Raw genomic sequence first — 17661 nt, 5'->3', positions numbered from 1 at the left:
CGGAGGCGCAGACGCGGTTGCAAGGGCAGCGGCATGGCATGTTCCTGGTGCGGGACTCGTCCACCTGCCCGGGGGACTACGTGCTCTCGGTGTCCGAGAACTCCCGGGTTTCCCACTACATCATTAACTCCTTGCCGAACCGCCGCTTTAAGATCGGCGACCAGGAGTTTGAGCACCTGCCCGCGCTGCTGGAGTTCTACAAGATCCACTACCTGGACACCACCACCCTCATCGAGCCTGCGCCCAGGTGAGTGCCACCCTCCCTTCGCCCCACCCACTGCCATCTTTGCTCCAGGTGGCGCATGGAGGGGGGGTGCCTTAGTCCAGCCTGGTAGCTCCAGGATCTTAGCACTGGATGCAGGGCCGTGCTATGTCTACTGAGGAGACATTTGTTTATGTTCCGTGTTTGAAGCTGTTTCTAACAGCGGTCCTCCTTACCACTCTGGATCTCAGTAGCCATTACAGGTTGCTTTTTTGGTCAAATCATCCATATAATGCAAAGGGCCTGTCCTGATGTATATGTATACCACTGTCTATAATTGCCTTGCAAAAGGGTGTGGTCATGCTTTGTGTCAACCTTCTGGTATTGTCCTTCTGTTCCCAGGATGGTTGAGAACCTGGTTCACAAGTCATCTCAGTGGTTCAAGTACAGCCTCTGAGCTTAGGTCTGCCCCTGCCTCCACACGACTACAATAGAACAGGGCTTTATGTGACCAGACTATTTCACCCTGTTAAGTCAGCTTAAATACATTCTAGGATAGCATTTCCCAAACTTCTTGAGTGGTCTTTCCACCCCCCCAAAAATGTAAAACTTTTATTTCTCACAGTTTTGTTATGGCACTGTTCATCTGTATCTGCATACCCCGTGCACTACACTGAAGTGCTATTCTAGGAGGATGGGAAAATGTGACTTGCCTATGAGCTCATTCTTTGTCCTAGTCCCAACATGGAACATACCTGCAGCTTGCATCAGTAAACTGCTTATCAAGAACTTTAGAACATATTCCTCATTTTTAATTAATAAAGACCTACCCAGTATCTTCTTTCAAAGCTTTTGGGCTTTCTGGGTAGAATGAAGTGAAAGAAAAGCTAGAAAAATAGTGACACATTTTAAAAAAGAAATTAAAATTGGTTTGCCTCTAAATTCTGCAGCTTAAATTCTTAATGTGTTTTGCAGATTAGCATGTTCTTAGGGAGGAAGAATAACTTTGAGGTTTATAGACACAGTTTAACCTTGGCATAAGCCAGTTCTCAATGACAATCAGTAACTTGTCAAAGGCTGACAATAGCTTGTCAAGTTAAAAAACTGCATGGTCAAAAAAAGTCTTTCTGTAAAGCTTCAGGTGATAGGAGGGGTGTGACAGAAAGCACTAGCTTAAAGAACTCTGAAGTTACTGAGAAGTCTTCTGGGTAGGGATTGTGCTGTGGCTAGAGAGATGAGTAGGTGAGGGGGGAAAAGGAAAATCTGTTTCACCACTGCAGGTATGCTTAAATGGAGCTGTCTGGTGTTACGTGCATGCTTAAACTTGTGAACAGTTGGGGGGAAAAAAAAGTCAACACTGGAGTAATCTTTATGCTTATCTCTGCTCTCCTTAACCTGGATACTGTGGTGCCTTTCTGGATGTAAAAACTTCTTCTTAATCATTTACGGCAATGACTGACCTGCCTTTCTCAAGACACCTGAAAACTTCTCTGTCTCTGCTTGCTCACTTGGTATTTGTTAGGGGTCCTGTGTGAAATGTTTTATGAACATTAAGTACCACCTTGCCTTCCAGATTTCATTGCATACTGTTCTTTCAGCATGCAGAGGAAGAAGGGACCTAGCTTACTGTGAACCAACAAGCTTTTTGTAGCACAACCAATGGGATCCACTAAGTCGTTTTCCCTAGCATGATTTATGTTCTAAACTCTTAGAAAAATCAATTACGTGGTTGATGGTTTGAAATTCTGTTTGAAGGAGACTTAACTTACTGCAGCAAGAGGGAGGGTGAGAGGTAGCATTTCTGGACTTTTTTTTTTTAATTTTTAGTTAATGGACTGGATTTAGAATAGGGGTCGACAGGTATGTGCTTCGGAACTGTTATTGCTAATTCTTATGTCTCTGGCATTTCAGGGAACATTACAGTCAGATGCTTGTGCTTTTGAAGGCTGTTGATTCTTTTAATTTCATGACATACAGAATGAAGTGGTGGTTTTCATGGTACAATTAAGTAGTTTGTTGTATATAGCCATACAACACTTAGCTCTCGAAGAAGACATTTTAAATTTGTAAAACAGTTGAAAACTGACTGGTTTAAGCTTTCTGTTTTGTGACAATAGTGATCTCTGACCATCATTGCTGATGTTCTTGCGCTCTGGCTTATGCAGAGTGACTGTTCTCTAAAGGGTTCCCTCTCAGCTCTGGCTTTGGCTGCAGCAAGGTGTCCTGAAGAAGCATCTGTCTTTCTGTATAGGGCTTCTGGCATATCTTGCAAAAATCATAGGGATTTGACTTCCATCTTATTTTGCAAGTAGCTAAAGAGAATTAAAGTAGGCTAATGACATTCATTCTTGCTGTTGTAGCTTAGATAATGTATATAGGCCACAGCAGATACTAAGATTTCTGACAGCTGCTTTGAATAAAATGTGTAAAATCTATGATGAAAATAGATGGCCGTGAAAATACTCTCATCTGATGAACAATCTTATATATCACATACAATGAAGTGACTGTATTGGACAGATGACAGGTGTAATAATGATGTTAATAAATTAAAAGTAATATTATGGTTAACAAGGCAAAGAAATATTTCTAGATAGTTTTTTCATTCTTACCAGTGCATGCAAGTATTTCAGAGTGGCTTTTATGAAGCTGCCACTTCTAGGTTATTGGCTATTTAGACAGGCAGTAAAGATAAGTACTTTGAAACTAATCATTCTTCTCTTGTAACTACCCTTTGAGACTTGAAGTTGTAAAAATAAGATTAGGGATCTTAATTCCATATTACTGTCCAGACAAAGACTTGCTTGCTCAAGTCTAGCATTTACAGTTGATGAATTCATTAGAAGTGGATGCCGAAGTTAAAAAGTAGATGTGGTGAACTGAAGAGGATTATTTTGCTCTCCAAGAGCCCATCCACCCCAAGTCACTCAATTTTTGATCTTATCTATCATGCATCTCATAACTTAATACTCTGGCCAGAGATCCTCACAACAATCCAGAACAGGCGGATGAAGATTTTGCATTATTTCTCCCAATTTTCTGTATCCATGATAGATTTTTATTTGGTTTCTGGGGAAGCTAGTTCAAGTATTTAAGTAATTACTTAAGAGCATGAGTTACTCATTAAATGCTTCATAGTGCTACCAAGCCAATACTTCTGTTACAAAGCTGAGTAAGTAATTCTCCTCTAATTGGTGTTCCTACTGTAAATCTGGTACTTAGCTATTGGTTTGTATTTCCAGTAAAAAAGCTATTGCTTATAGCAAATCTTTTTAAAACTTAGGTATCCAAGTCCACCAATGGGATCTGGATCTGCCCCTGCCATGTCCACTGCAGAAGAAAATGTGGAGTATGTTCGGACTCTCTATGACTTTCCTGGCAATGATGCTGAGGATCTTCCATTTAAAAAGGGCGAGATACTGGTAATTGTAGAGAAGCCAGAAGAACAGTGGTGGAGTGCCAGAAACAAGGATGGTCGGATTGGGATGATTCCTGTTCCTTATGTAGAAAAGCTAGTCAGACCTTCTCATGGGAAGCATGGAAACAGGAATTCCAACAGTTACGGTATTCCAGAACCTGCCCATGCTTATGCTCAGCCTCAAACCGCAAGCCCCCTTCCCTTAGTATCCAGTACACCTGGAGCAGTGATCAATCCTCTGCCATCAACACAGAATGGACCAGTCTATGCCAAAGCTATCCAAAAGAGAGTTCCTTGTGCTTATGACAAGACTGCGCTGGCATTAGAGGTAAGTCGTTCCTCTCAAGTCTAATGGTTTTCAATTGTTTTGTAAAATAAGAAACTAAAAGTTGTTGGTGTGGATGACTTCGTATGGAGACTGCTTATCTATGTCAAGGGACTGAGAAGACGTTAGGTTACATTCTGAGGAAAGATCTACAAAAATTGCTTCATCTATACCACTTCCTTTGATGAAAGCAGCCAAGTTACTTTGGGACCTGTATTTACCTTCTTGTTTTGCCTGTTTAATACTGCAAATACGTTACAAGGGTATATACATCCAGCTGTGGAACTGAGTGCTAGTGAGAGGATGACCTTGCTTCTCTACCTCATGTTGGGGAAGGAAAGGGAAAGGAGGTTTCATTAATCATTGCAGTATTTCAGGTTGAGAACTGGCAGTAGCATCCTTCAGAGAAGTATTGCTGATGAACACAGTGCTTCTGATCCTCAGCTGTAGTATGAGATGCCTTTGAGTATCTGATGCTGAGAGGTGAAATCCGGGCATGAATGTATCAGAAGTAGTCTAGTACCTTTTACTGAGGTTTTCCACAGTGGAATTTGAGAAACCTTAAGATCTAAATTGGGGGCATGATGAAAGGCTGTAGTGTAGCCTCTAAGCTTGCATTGAACCTTTAATAAGTTTCTCAGCATGCCAAAGCACTTTTTAAATTTTATTTTAATTAGGGATGTCCTTAAGACTTGAAAGCTTTATTCTTTAAATGGTAAGGAATTCATGTTACAGTTCTAGCATAAATGATATATGGCATATATAGCATAAATGATGGATTGGAATTTTCAAAGCTATATCCAGAACACCGAGACTGTTACATTTAGATTGTACTGAAAGCCAGTTAACCCAGAGTTCAAAAATGTCTCACCTGGAAAAAGGGCTAGTCTCAAAGATGAAATTAGAAAATGCTACAATGCTTCAAGGCATAAATGCAAGGAAATGAGCAAAGGAATCAACAGCATTTTAGCAAGTAAAATAGTAGTGGGTTTAAAAATAATTTTGAACTTTCCTGCTGCTTTTGGTCGATTACTTTGGAAGTTAAAGCTGTTCTATATAGCTGATACCTTTGACTGAAATTTGAAACATGGTATTTGTGACTTCCAGGTATTTGTAATAGTCGCCCTATGTGTGTTTCCTCCTTATTCGTAAAACCTCTACAGGTGATTACTCTCACCAGCTTGAAAGTTAAATATGTATCACTGGATTTTCCTTGACTCTTAGGAAATCTAGCAGTTTGTTATTTGTGAACAGTGTGTGAAAATTACTATATAGCAAAGTGTAAATTCACTGCCAACTGCACTGTACAGAAGATTCCTATCAAAACTACTCATGCTTCTAAAAACAAAGCAAGGCAAGCGATTGATTTTTGTTATCAATGTATCATGGAATTACTTCAGGGAACGTGCTTTGCTGCAGGGTAGCAGAACCATTTGGAAGGATGGCCCTTGCTAATAGATTTTCCTGACTTGCTCTTTAGTGACTAGTTAATCCCATCATTTTAGCTACTCTGGTATACCCGTAGGATTAATGCTCTGACCAACATGTAGGTCTGAAATGTTTCGAACCTTTAAATTGTCAAGTTTTGTTTTGAGAGATTCTTTTCCACTGAATTCTAGTCACTTATTGCCTCGTGTCTTTGCATCTCCCACCACTGGCATATTTTGTCTTCCTATGTAGTCTGTTTTCTTCGCAAGCGTATCTTAGTCACGCTAGGCTTCTCAAGAGGCTTTTAGAATTCTGGGAACTGATCTACATTTTCATTGAAATCAGGTGATTGCAGCTTCTCCATATCTATCCATGCTTAGGGAACTTTAACAAACCTCATTATAGCAATAATTTTTTGTCACATATACTACTGCTAAAGAAGAAAAATTCACCTTCTTTTCATGATCTTCCTTGAGCTTGCCTAACACCCGCTGGGCCCAGATGTCGTTAATCCCAACCTTGTCAGGGCACTACATGCTGCTAACTAATCTGAACCACTTGAAGCTTCCATTTTGTAAAAGCACTGGAAGTAGCAAGTGGTAAGAGAAAGAATAGGTTATGGGAATGTTTGGAGGAAGGAAGTTAATGGTGTTCTTTCAGAATAATAGTATTTGACAGTACTCCACCTTAATATAGGTGTACTCTGAACCACAGTTCAGCTTGTACAGGTAGTACACCTTGTTAGTATAATTATAGAGTGCCTAATTGTGTAATCTCATTTAAACTGATAAAACAGTATGAGAGCAAAATATCTCTTTGCTAGTCTAGCTTTGTGTGGTCAGCACACAGACAGTACTTAAAAGGAAGAGATACTATCTGGAGTAAATAAAGCTATAGCATAGTAATCTGCGCGACTTCCTTTTAAGTGGAGGGATGTCATTCTCCTGGGTTCAGCTTGAAAGTGGGACAAGCTCTCTGCAAGTCCCGTTTTTCAGCTGCGCACTTATTGTTTACATGTCAGAAGTTTTCTTGAGGAAAAGGTAAGGATTCTTAGCCTGTTACAGAAATGTTTGCTTTGTAAGGAAGGTATAATTAATCTTTTTCAATTTCTCAAATGAAAAATGTAATTTGTAAAACAAGTGAATATTCTACTGAGAATCTGAAACAAGATCTGTTTGTTTGCATAATGACGGAGTGTTTAACTTTTAAATAGTATTTAAAGTGTGGCAGTTTAAAGGCAACTACAATGTTGTTCCTGTAAGGGTTCTAGTTAATACGGCATTTATTACAGTTTGGACCTTGCTGGACTAAAATTATTTAGCATTCATATTGGTATTATTGAAGTGACTAACGTCTAAATGTTGAATTGGTCCTACTGCATTTTATGCTCTACTTTTATTCTCTAAAATAAAAAAACCGAAATAGTAATCTGTTCATAGGCTAAAATAAGTTTTGAGTATAGCTACTATTTCAAAGCATACAGTAGGTATACATAAACTTCGGGCATCTCCCTGCACCCGTGAGCAATTAGTAAAGCCTACAATAAATTGTATGTATTTCTAAGATTTACATATACTGTTGTCAGTTGAATTAAATCTGAACTGGCAAGGTAATTAATGTTTTTTATGAAACGTTTGAAGTTTGCTGTTTCTCACTACAACTAACTAACTTTACTACTACCATGTGTAGTATTTTTATGGGTACTGCATTAAAAAAAACCCACAACCAACCAAACCACACAAAAAAGAAACCGAACCAACCAACAAGCCAGATCTGTTTCTTTACTTGTGCTTTTAGCCAAGAAGCAATTTCCTTCCTTCCTGGTGCTGTAGAGGAAGGACTAGGAAGGATGGGGATACGGTGTCCTGTCATTATTGGGACTAGAACTCTGCATTATGTGGTTATGTATCCTTTAAACTGGCACACTAACCAGAATGTGACGTGCACGCAGTGCGCAGACTAGGACCCGATATGTTTTGCCTTAAAGGAGCTTATCTCTTGGTAGTTAGGTTGTTCTTGTTTGGATCCAAATTAGTTGATCAAAAGCCAGCTTCTACACAACAAAGTTCTTTATGTCCAGCCCAGCCAGCAGATAAACTAATGGTGGATAATTCTCTTTCTTTAAAAATTACTTAACTGTTTGAAAGTTGATTCAGGCTGTGAACAACAAATAAGTGTCAGAAGCCGTTCTGAAGGCAGGAGTAGTCCTAAGTTCATCTCCAGACTTAATGTGACAGTGTTATGGAATCTGAAGATTTTTTTTTTTTTTTAAACAAGAGCTTCACTATATTTTTATAGCAAAGTTTTTATACTAATGATGGCTTTATCTAGACCTGTACCAGCATTAAGTAGTTTATCTGTTCATGACACATCAAACAACTACATGTATGTTTGGTAGTACAGGGTTAACCTGTCAGTGAAGTGTTTTGGTGAAATAAATATCCATTCACCGTAATTACATAACTGACTTACAGTATTTCTCTTGAGCTTGCTACAATTAGGTTATAGTTAACTTTTCTCCTCTTCAAAGGAAAGTTGAGACAAGTAGGCCAAAATGTGCTAGTAATAGAACTTTTTTAATTAGGAAATTAGGCTACTTCCTTCACTAGACAACAAGCATTGTGCTTTCTTAAGCCCAGGAAACTTTGTATTGCTGTGTTAAACATTAAAATGCATCTAACGCACAAGGTCTAGATTTCAAGCAAAATACTGAGCCTATTCTTGTTTGTGAAGCGTGAATTGTGAAGCTTTAGTTCTGATAACTGTTGAATTGAAAGTGACATTGGCAGCAGGATTCCTGTGTCTGTGCTGACACGCACCAACTTTTCAGTAGGCTGCCTTTGAAAATATAACGGACAGTCACTTCAGAGATTTTGTGTGCAGCCTTAATCTTTGTAACGTCCTCTTCCAGTCAAAGTTATTGATGGTTCCCATCATGACACCATGAGCGCCTCATAGTTTAATGCACATTCATCCTCAGAACTGCCTGCACTTTCTTTTCAGATGAAACTGAAAGTGACGTGGATAACCTAGACAAGATCCCATGCTACACTGAGATTCAGGGTGGCTCAGGACTGATGGCCTGTGGGAGTTTTGAGCTCTCCAAATTCTGTACTGTCATGACAGCTGGCTTAATCAGGTGGAGACGGGCTACCATCATTTAACAAAAAGCAGCACTTGATCTGTGGTGCTGCACCCCCAGCTCTGGCACTTGTCCTTTCAGTTGTTTTACTCTGTGCCTAGGTGAGACTGGCTTAATTGCATCTAGGACTTCAACATTCCTGTGCCGCCCTTTGACCTGCTTTCATGTCTCAAGAACGATTGAAGTTCTCTCCTCTGAACTACTTGATTCTCTGGTCTGGGCATTAACTATTGTTCTTCTAAAAGTGAAGCAATAATTAAGCTGTGTGTCCAGCTTTCACCCTGTTGGTTTCTTGACTCTTCGATGCATAAAGCATCAGCTACCTCCCTGTCACTTTGTCTTGTCTGCAGTGCAACTGAACTGTGCCTCTTGTGTAGCTTGGCTTTAGACCTTTTGGGAACAATGGGGTATCAAGTAATTTCTTAGTGTTGAGCCTTGTTTATTCCTCTCCAGAAGAGGCAATAGTTTTGGTTTTAATGCTGGTGTTACCCCAAAGAAGGTGAGTTGTGACACTAACTAGGATCACGACTGAGATTCGACAGCCCTTAAATTCCAGAGAGCAGTTATGTTTTCTACAGCTATTGACCCAGTGGGCTAAAATGATGAGTTAGAGTTCTAATGCATTTTTATCTCCTCAAACTTGTATTACAGAACTCTATCAGCTATAGAACTATTAACATACAGTTGTTGGCACATTGTAAACCATGTTGAATTGGTTGACAGTATGACTAAAATGGCACGCAGGAAACCTTTTGCAGTGTATGAATCAGCTTCAAAGAGAAGACAGGTATGGAAGAGTCCAGAGTGAATGAAGTAACCTTTTTGAGTGGCATGTTCCCCAACCTGTGTTTCCTGAGGGCTTTGAATTCATGCTGTAACAGGGACAGAATGAAAGGATGCTATCTAAAATAAATACATTTTGATTTTTATCATTTGGGTGGAACCAAATGGCTGCATTTCAGAAGCATTACTCATTTCAACAGTTCATACTTCATCCAGCAATGCTGGCATGCTTTAGCAGTGACTTGACTTAGCTGAGGGAGGCTGAGACTAAGGAAGCATTATCCCGATTTATAGATAAGGGCAGTGAGCTGTCCAGAGTCACACAGGAAGTTCACGGCAGAGATGAGTATAGAACCAGGTCTGCTGACTCTGTCCTGTGCCTAGTCATAAGACAATCCTTCTGACTGGCTTAAAACGTTTGCTAAAAAAAAATAGTGTTAAATAATTTTAGAGGGAAATTACACCTCAGCTGACCATATTACAGATGCTTTAAAAAGCATTTACCAAATACTGCTTTTAGTTAGTACTTCAGGAAAAAATACAGAGAGGGACTACTTGACCAGATTCTTCTAGACATCATCAAAATGGAGATCTTTAACATAAGAGTCATGAATTATTTTATCATGACATCAAGGCTCCTTCGCCAAAAATCTTGTTTCAACGTGCTGTTTCTTTTAATCCTCTCAGGGGAACTGCACTTCTTTTTAAAAAAAATAATATAGCACAAGAGAATATTTAGACACTTTCATTTAAAAAAAAAGTCTAAAAATAGTATAAAGTTATCGCCAATCAATTTACTACGGATTCCAGGTGTTCTTGGCACATTAGGAGTAATTTTTGAGTAGCTTTTGTCAGCTCTATTTAATGGCAGATACTGATTTGTAGCAATTTACCCTCCCAGCGGCCTAAAGAACATTCTAGATTGTTGACTTACACCTCAGTTTCTTGCAATGCAATAGACTTATATTGTAAATACGTTTTTTTCAGCTCAGCTGAAGCAAGACTTCCAAACCCATCCCTGTTGTAGAAATTAGGATATCTTTTTTCTAGAGCCTCAAAAAGAATAATGGCTTGATCTCTGCAGCACGTGAGCAGAATTAAATTGTCACGCTCAGAAAATGTAGGTCTGTGGTTTTGATCCAGTGTACTACAGATCTTTTTTCTTGCCTGAATACAATTAAGGCGTTTGAGAGGGGATTGGTTTTACAGTGGGGTGCAAATGCCCATTTTTATTAGGTTTTAACTGTTGTGATGTTGGCTGTGTCTTCCTGAATTTGGGTCTAAAACTTTGAACTTGGAACTGTCTTCAAGGGTTATTTAAATCTAGTGATGTAACACTGAGTATTTATAGATGTTATCAGCCTTTTTCCTAAAGAGACACTTGGTAGGTTCCTCTTTAGGTCATCTCATTACTATTTAAAGCTCTCTCTACCCTTTCTATTTATTGAAAAGCCTGACAAATTGTGCTTTTTGGCAAATACACAGTTAAAGCGTGCTGCAGCAGTCTATGAAGAGATGAAAACCAGGCGAATTAATGCTCTGTGTATGTGCTGTCATGGGCAGCATATAGCTGCTTCATAGTGTATGCTGCCTTCGTGTTAGAGGTTAGGAACAGCTCAGTAATACGGTCTGTGTATCCCAAGAACTTACAGGAGATCTGAGTGTTTTCTTCTCTCAACAGCACAAGATTACAACTGTTGCCACTGTGACAGTCTCAAATTGGGGGTGTGGGGGGTGGGTGGGCAGATGGGACGTGGACAAGCCTACAAGCAGTGGAGAAAAGATACAATGTAAAGTTTAAATCTCTAAAAAGAGTTTCAAATTTTGAGAATATTTATTTTAAGAGATGGAACACTGAGTGACTGCCAAGATTATTATTATGGTATCTTACACTGAAGGGTTCTTGCTTCTGAGTGATCTTCAGAAAGTATCTATTGGAGTAACGGAGACTGGTTTAAACAGGCTTCAGATCCTCTAGTCACGGGCACACTGTTTTGTAAACGTGGTTTCTTTCTTTAATGGAAAATATACAGGTTTTACCTAAAAAGTTCTAATCTAAGGCCCTTGGCCAAGGTCCTTAAACTATTTGCATCTGTTCTAAATTTTAATACTATTTAGATAACGTAGACAAACAATTACACACTGTATCAGGACTAAAGTATAGTATTTCCTTAAGAATAAGATCAAGCTGGTTACCCTGGGATTTCACACAAGTATTGTGGTAAGCTGAGACTCAACTACAAAGAGCTCGAACCTTAGGGAAGAAACTTATTTACTGTTTGCCACTGGTCGTAGGCAGGTTCTACTTCTTGTGAAATTTGTTATTAGCTGCTAATGTCACTTTTCTAATATTTACTATAGTTACCACATAGAGTAAATGAAGTAAACAGGAAGGGAGGTGTAAAGTTAGCTGCTGCAACAGACCACGTGTTCAGCTGTTCTTAAGCATTTAAGCAAAAATGGCAATTTAGTTAAACACTACTTGTCACACTGAGTATTTTGCTTTGTAAAATTATCCTAATTCAAATTAAATAGGGGCATTGAACAATGATAGGAATATAACTTCTGATGATTCATGCTGATGTTTCTTGCTTCATCATAGTTTAGCTCCTGTCTTAAACAGACAAATAGGAAGAGACAGTTATAGTAGGAAAGTCCTGAGATGTCATTGTTCCTGTTTCAAATTCTTTGGCAGGAAGTAGAGGTGAAAACAACAAACAAAGCCAGAGTCTGTACCTCCCGTACTTCTAAAATACCAAAAAGCTTGAGATTGCTTTTGCCTGCTTGGGAAGTGTACCATTACTGTAGTGGTTTCTTCGCCATGGGAATCTCACTCTGAAAAACTAGGTCTCCTTTGAAGCAAGCCAGCTGCTGCTAAAACCAGTATGAGTACTGTGCTCCCTGGAATGGACGTTGCATCTCACTACTGATGGTAGCTTTACTGATGTGAATTTGTATCTAAGCCAAGTATATTGTTGCATGAAGCTTTCCTATAGGAAAAGGTGGAGTTCAGCAATTTGTCTGAATATGTAGATGTACATGTAGTTATGATGTTTAGCCGCAAAATGTTGGTAGTATTAGCTAAGTAACTTTTCTTTTCAATTGAACCTTATGCCAAGAAAAGGGTGGGGTTTTTTCCCCCTGTGATGGGCTTGTATTTGTTGAAGCTTTTAATTTGATTTGGATTTGTATCAGAGGCAGGATTCCCATGTGTAATAACTGTTTGTTTTTTTTTTTTTAATTATACAGGTTGGAGATATTGTGAAGGTGACAAGGATGAATATAAACGGTCAGTGGGAAGGAGAAGTCAATGGTCGAAAAGGGCTCTTCCCATTCACGCATGTCAAAATATTTGACCCTCAAAACCCAGATGAGAACGAATGATTCTCTCTGCCCGATTTACACTGCTGCTTCATTTTCCTGGCTATCATTAGCGTTGTTTGAGGTGGGATGATGACTTAATGGCACATTGCTAGCATTGCCCATTTTCCAGCTTGCTGCAGTTTGATGGTTCTTTTAATATACATTTGGAATACATACAACTGAAGTCACTGCCTGACCTTCATACCATAGTTGTGTCATCCAGAATTTAGTTTCACTTTTAAAACTATTGGGCCTTAAGCTGGAGAAGACTGAATCAGTATAGAGCAGAGAAGTATGGGAAGAAAACCTTTCCTCTTGAGACGCCTGTGGACTTCTTCTGGCTTGCTCAGTAGGAAGAGCCCTAATCTTAGATCAAACATTCAACTTGTGCATTACTGTCCAAGAAAAAGCAACAACAAAAATGCAATTTTAGGACTGAAGAAGACTTAGTTTTAAGAGAACCTGACCTAAGGTAGTACATTTTAAATGATGGTCTCTTTAAAGGACAATAATTGAAGCTTATGTATTCTAAGCAGTTGTATTAGAAGCTGCTCTTTTCTGTTAACTCTTAAGCTTGTTGTTGACCTTCCTGAAACTGTGTGTGTTAAATGCAAATAACCATTGATTGAGCTGCATTGAAGCTGAGGCATTTATTTAGAAGGAAACTTAGGAGGGGTTGATACTTGTAACCTGTTTTTGACATGCTTAACACATTTCTGTTGATTTTTGCAAGCACTAATTATAGAAAGTGAGCTTTAAAGGGAAACACTTTGGCCTGGTCTACATAACAGCTCTTCTGCAGTGTTGAAAGTGTAGTTTTATTAGTATAGAAGTGCTTGTTACCAAGCTGTTCCCCGACAGACAGATCCATCAGCGTGCCATGGTGTGGAGAGGTAGGAGAGGAGGACTAAGACAGAAGAACTTGGTAAATACTGATAGAATCCTCTTATTTAAACGTACACCTTTTACACCCATTTCTCTGCAGGCTCCCTCATCTCTCCAAAGTTTCCTAGCTATGCCAGCCCCAGCTTGTTGAAAGCTCCTTTTCAAACACAGTATCTTTGTTCCAGGGTGTCTTCATGTTGCTGTGCTTCTTCTCCAGAGCTGCTTTCATCTTCTTCTTTTCCTCCCTCTTTCCTTGCTTGCATCCCAAGTCCTCTGCATGCTGCCATCTTTTTTTACCCTTTCCAACAAGTTGGCTCTGGTTTATGTATGCCCCAGATCCCTCCCCCTCCCAGCATCCTCTAGAAAATGGTTAATTGGAGTCAGCTGCCTGGGATCCCCATGTGATAAATTAATGCTCAGGCTGGAGGAGGCCACAGAGGTGTCTGTTACCAGTATAGCTTCTTTCCCTTTTTCTGTTCGTGAGCCGTACTGCTGTATTTGTACTTACAGTAGGGAAGGGTGCGGCTGAAGCTAAGTGCGTACACGCCATGCCAGCTGAGTCCTTGGCCCGTGTACAGCGTATGTACGCTGGGGTACAGTGGGCTCCTGTCTGCCGCTTCGAAATGTGTTTGTAGGTGAACTGGAAGGCTCATGTAAAAATAATGGAACACTGAATTAACAGAGTACACGTCTGCAAGGCCTACAACTACAAAACCTCTCTTTTCAGCCAGCCTGGTTAAAGAACAATGTCTGTTGCGGATGCTGCCAGCAAAACAGCAGCTCCTGTTTTCTGACTTTTGAAGGCTGTCAGTTGTAGCAAGGTGAGACGCTTCAGACACCTGCAGAATCTCACCAGTTCTTAGAAATGTCAAGTTCTATAAAAGCTATTGTCTTAAGTTCCAGCGTGTTTTCATGTTGATTTGTGTCGCTTGATCCTAATAAAAGCATGTTGTTCTTAGCCTCTGTAAAGGTGCCATGAGATCCTTCATTGGAAGGCACTGAAGAAAAGCAAAACCAGCATTTGCAACGCAGCATTCGAAATGCCGGGGTTCTTAACGCAGTCTCGCTGTCTCTGTTAGCTGTTTGCAGCAGTATTGATCAGTGGCTGACAGCCTAGAAGTTCCTGTAGAGCATTTTAATACCAAATTAACTGTGAAGTAGAGTAGCATTGACTGAGGTGTTTGGTGCTGTACGAGAAATTCTTGACAATAGGCATTGACATTTTGTCTTGCAAAGAAAAGCTATGCAGCTCTCCTCACTAAAGATGGTCAGGCTGCTTCTGTGCCCCAGCTACGCCTGTAAGAAAGTTTACTACATAGATTGTACTACTGAAAGTAAGTCATCTTTTGCATACAGAAACTGCACTAAGCTCAGTCTGCTGCAGAGAAATCCCATTTCAGGCCTGACCCAGTTACAGGCAGCTCTTCAGAAGACTGACTGTAGAATTCTTCCTTTGCATGGTAAATAAATACTGTGAGATTTGATCTTGAAGACAGGTTTGAACCTGGATTGTTTTTCACCAGAATGTCTTGACTCTTTGCCTCATCGAATAAGGTATACACTTTAAACCTAAAACACTGCTTGTGTTCAATCATGTTCTGATACTGTAGAAAAGCAAAATATTTTACCTTCAAAACTATGCAAAATTAGTGTGTAGTGGCACCTGACGCAAAGACAAGAATTCTTACATTTCTGTGAACCTGGTCTTGGGCTGCAGATGAGCAGCGTTCTCCCAGCAGCAGCGGTGTGGTTTACAGGTAGCACACTGCCCAGCCCGAGCCCATTGTAACCTTGCTTCAAAACACGTCCTTGCCGTTTAAGACAAGTATTTTCATCGAAAGCCTGCGTTTGGTCAGCTCCTGTTTCTCTTTGAAGGACTCGGGGTGCTCAGTTGCTGTTGCTTACACGTGTGCTGGCTGTCGCTTGATGAAGCCTCGCAGACTGGAGGCTGTGTAGGTGTTCCTGGAGAGTGCCGGCTGTACTTAACGATGACACATGAGAGCCTACACATGATGGCTTCAACCTGTGCACCGGTGAAGTTGTTCTTGCTGTTGAACTAGGAGCGGGTGTAGTTACTGGGTGCCACAATAGTTAACTGTCATGAAAGGCAGTTGCTGTTGGACTTCCTCTGCTGTGTGCACGTGTACATAGACATAGAAGCCTCTGACCAGTCTGAAGGTCTAAATGAAAACTGTTTTAATCAGTGTCCATCACTGGATCAGCGCTAATTTAATTCACGATTGTTTACAAACTGGGAAAGAATAAACAAAAGGGAATATCCTGTTTGGGTTGGGGCTCTGAAGAGCCTGAGCATTATTTTTGTAAAGGGAAAACCGCGTTCTTCGTGCCATTTCATGTGCCTGTAATTTTTTTATACTGTATTAACATCCTGGGAGGGGGTGGGCTGCCTTTGTTTTCTAGTCAAGTTTTCAAGCGTTTCCCTCAATCCCTGCATTTGACAGTGAGACCTGCCTAGAAGACTGCCCGTGGGACCAGTGAGAGCCTTCTTGTAGAGCTTCATTTTCTGTTCACTCACATTAAATCCAAGTGTGTTTTGGGACAAGGATACAATTACTGCAGTGGGAAAGGTGGCCTTGTATTTGAGACAGTCTTCACTGTGTAAACTTTAAAACACAAGATGTAATTTAAAGACCATGATCTTCAGGCAATAATATTAAGTGTAAGCTTTTAAAGTTTATTTTGGGGATCATAGCTTGTTTTATTTTTTGTGCTATGAGATTAACAGTATTAAATGAATTATATTCTTAGAATATATGGAGTGTCTTTTCTTAAGATTAGTGCCTTTTTGATTTCTTACTCCACTTATTTCACAGAACTGGTCCCAACATCAAGCCACTGTTTTTTTTTTCCCAGTGCCCTGTTTGTACAGTCTAAATAAAACTTGCCTCAACTTACAGTATTATTTTTGTTGTCTTTAGTCTTAAAGCCTTGACAATACTAGCAGAGTCAAGAAGTCCTTACTCTGTCATTGCGGTGCCCCGTTTTGTGGGTGAACGCAAGTGCCAGCTGAAGCCTTCCCGAATCGAAGGAAGGATTAAGCAGGAGAAAACGCTGTTGCCAGGCTGAGTGACGCTCTCCTGCTCACCCTTGTGCCTCTTCTCAGACTACACCGCTGTGCTCTGGAGGGCCACCTGAAAAAGCATCATCTCTGGTCACACAGGTTATCACTGTCGCCTCCACCCTCACCCCTGACACTTGGGTGCTCTTCCTTGTCACTGTCTTTGATGCTGCTCTTTCGCTGAGGCTTTTACAGGTCTGTAGAAACTGTGACCTTCCCTTACCACCATACCCTCGTCTGTGCTTGTAAGAATGATTGGTTTATGCATATGGTTTGAATTAAGCTTATTATTGTTTGAAGAAGTAAGGGGTAACCTGTGCGGGTGTTGGCGAGTGGACTGGCTGGTGTTCCCACCCCTGCGGAAAGGTGTCAGCGCAACACGTCATAAATACCTGTGTCAAAACCAAGAGGTCATCTTTTGCCTTTTCACAGTCAATCCAGATCAAGAATAGCACTAACTAGAACTCAAGTTTTTTTAATATTTGGGATCATTTGGTTAACTCATTAACAATGTGTTGAAAGTTGGGAGGATCTCATGTAGAAGAACTTAAGAGGAACGTCAGACACCCAACTGCTGCGACGAAGAACTCTACTAAGCTTGTGATGTTTCCCTGGGCTCTGTCGGTTTGTTCCCAGTCTGGTGTTTGTCTTCTCGGGAGTACAGATTTCCGTGCGGTGTCAATAAACTTTGATAGCCAACTCTGTCTAGTGTCTCAAACATCCTGTGTTCACACGTGGCGGTTACCATTCAGAGAAAACCAGCGCTAGTTCCAATACCCGAGCAAGAACAGGTAAGGGGCACGCAGTAGGCTCCGTAATCCCCTTTCAAATGACTCTGGGCCTTTGGCTGCATGGCAAAAGCTGAAGCCCGAGCTCCTGGCTCGTCTGCATCTCCGGAGAGCTTCACTAGCTCTTGGTTTACTAGTCACGGAGCAAAACCAATTTTTGATGTCCCTTGTGCTACCAGCCGTCTGCTTCCTCCCGTCACAGCCGCGGGTGCCGCAGCAGCACTGTCCCGCCCGCGCTGCCGCGTGTA

General features: G+C 40.6%; 1 protein-coding gene across 1 annotated transcript in view; it reads left to right on the top strand.

Annotated features, from left to right (window-relative positions):
- CRKL (v-crk avian sarcoma virus CT10 oncogene homolog-like) overlaps positions 1-13290 on the top strand; it is a 13478-nt gene extending 188 nt beyond the window's left edge. The window contains exons 2-4 of the mRNA XM_010137500.1: positions 1-247; positions 3486-3948; positions 12548-13290. Coding sequence (XP_010135802.1) covers positions 1-247; positions 3486-3948; positions 12548-12682 — 845 coding nt within the window. The 3' untranslated portion in view covers positions 12683-13290. The remainder of the gene's footprint in view (positions 248-3485; positions 3949-12547) is intronic.
- Positions 13291-17661: the final 4371 nt, after the last annotated feature.

The sequence above is a fragment of the Buceros rhinoceros genome, unplaced genomic scaffold (assembly GCF_000710305.1).
Source record: "Buceros rhinoceros silvestris isolate BGI_N320 unplaced genomic scaffold, ASM71030v1 scaffold5746, whole genome shotgun sequence".
NCBI classification, from domain to species: Eukaryota; Metazoa; Chordata; class Aves; order Bucerotiformes; family Bucerotidae; genus Buceros; species Buceros rhinoceros.
Note: the sequence above shows the minus strand (reverse complement) of the source record. Positions and strands in the feature narration are given on the sequence as shown.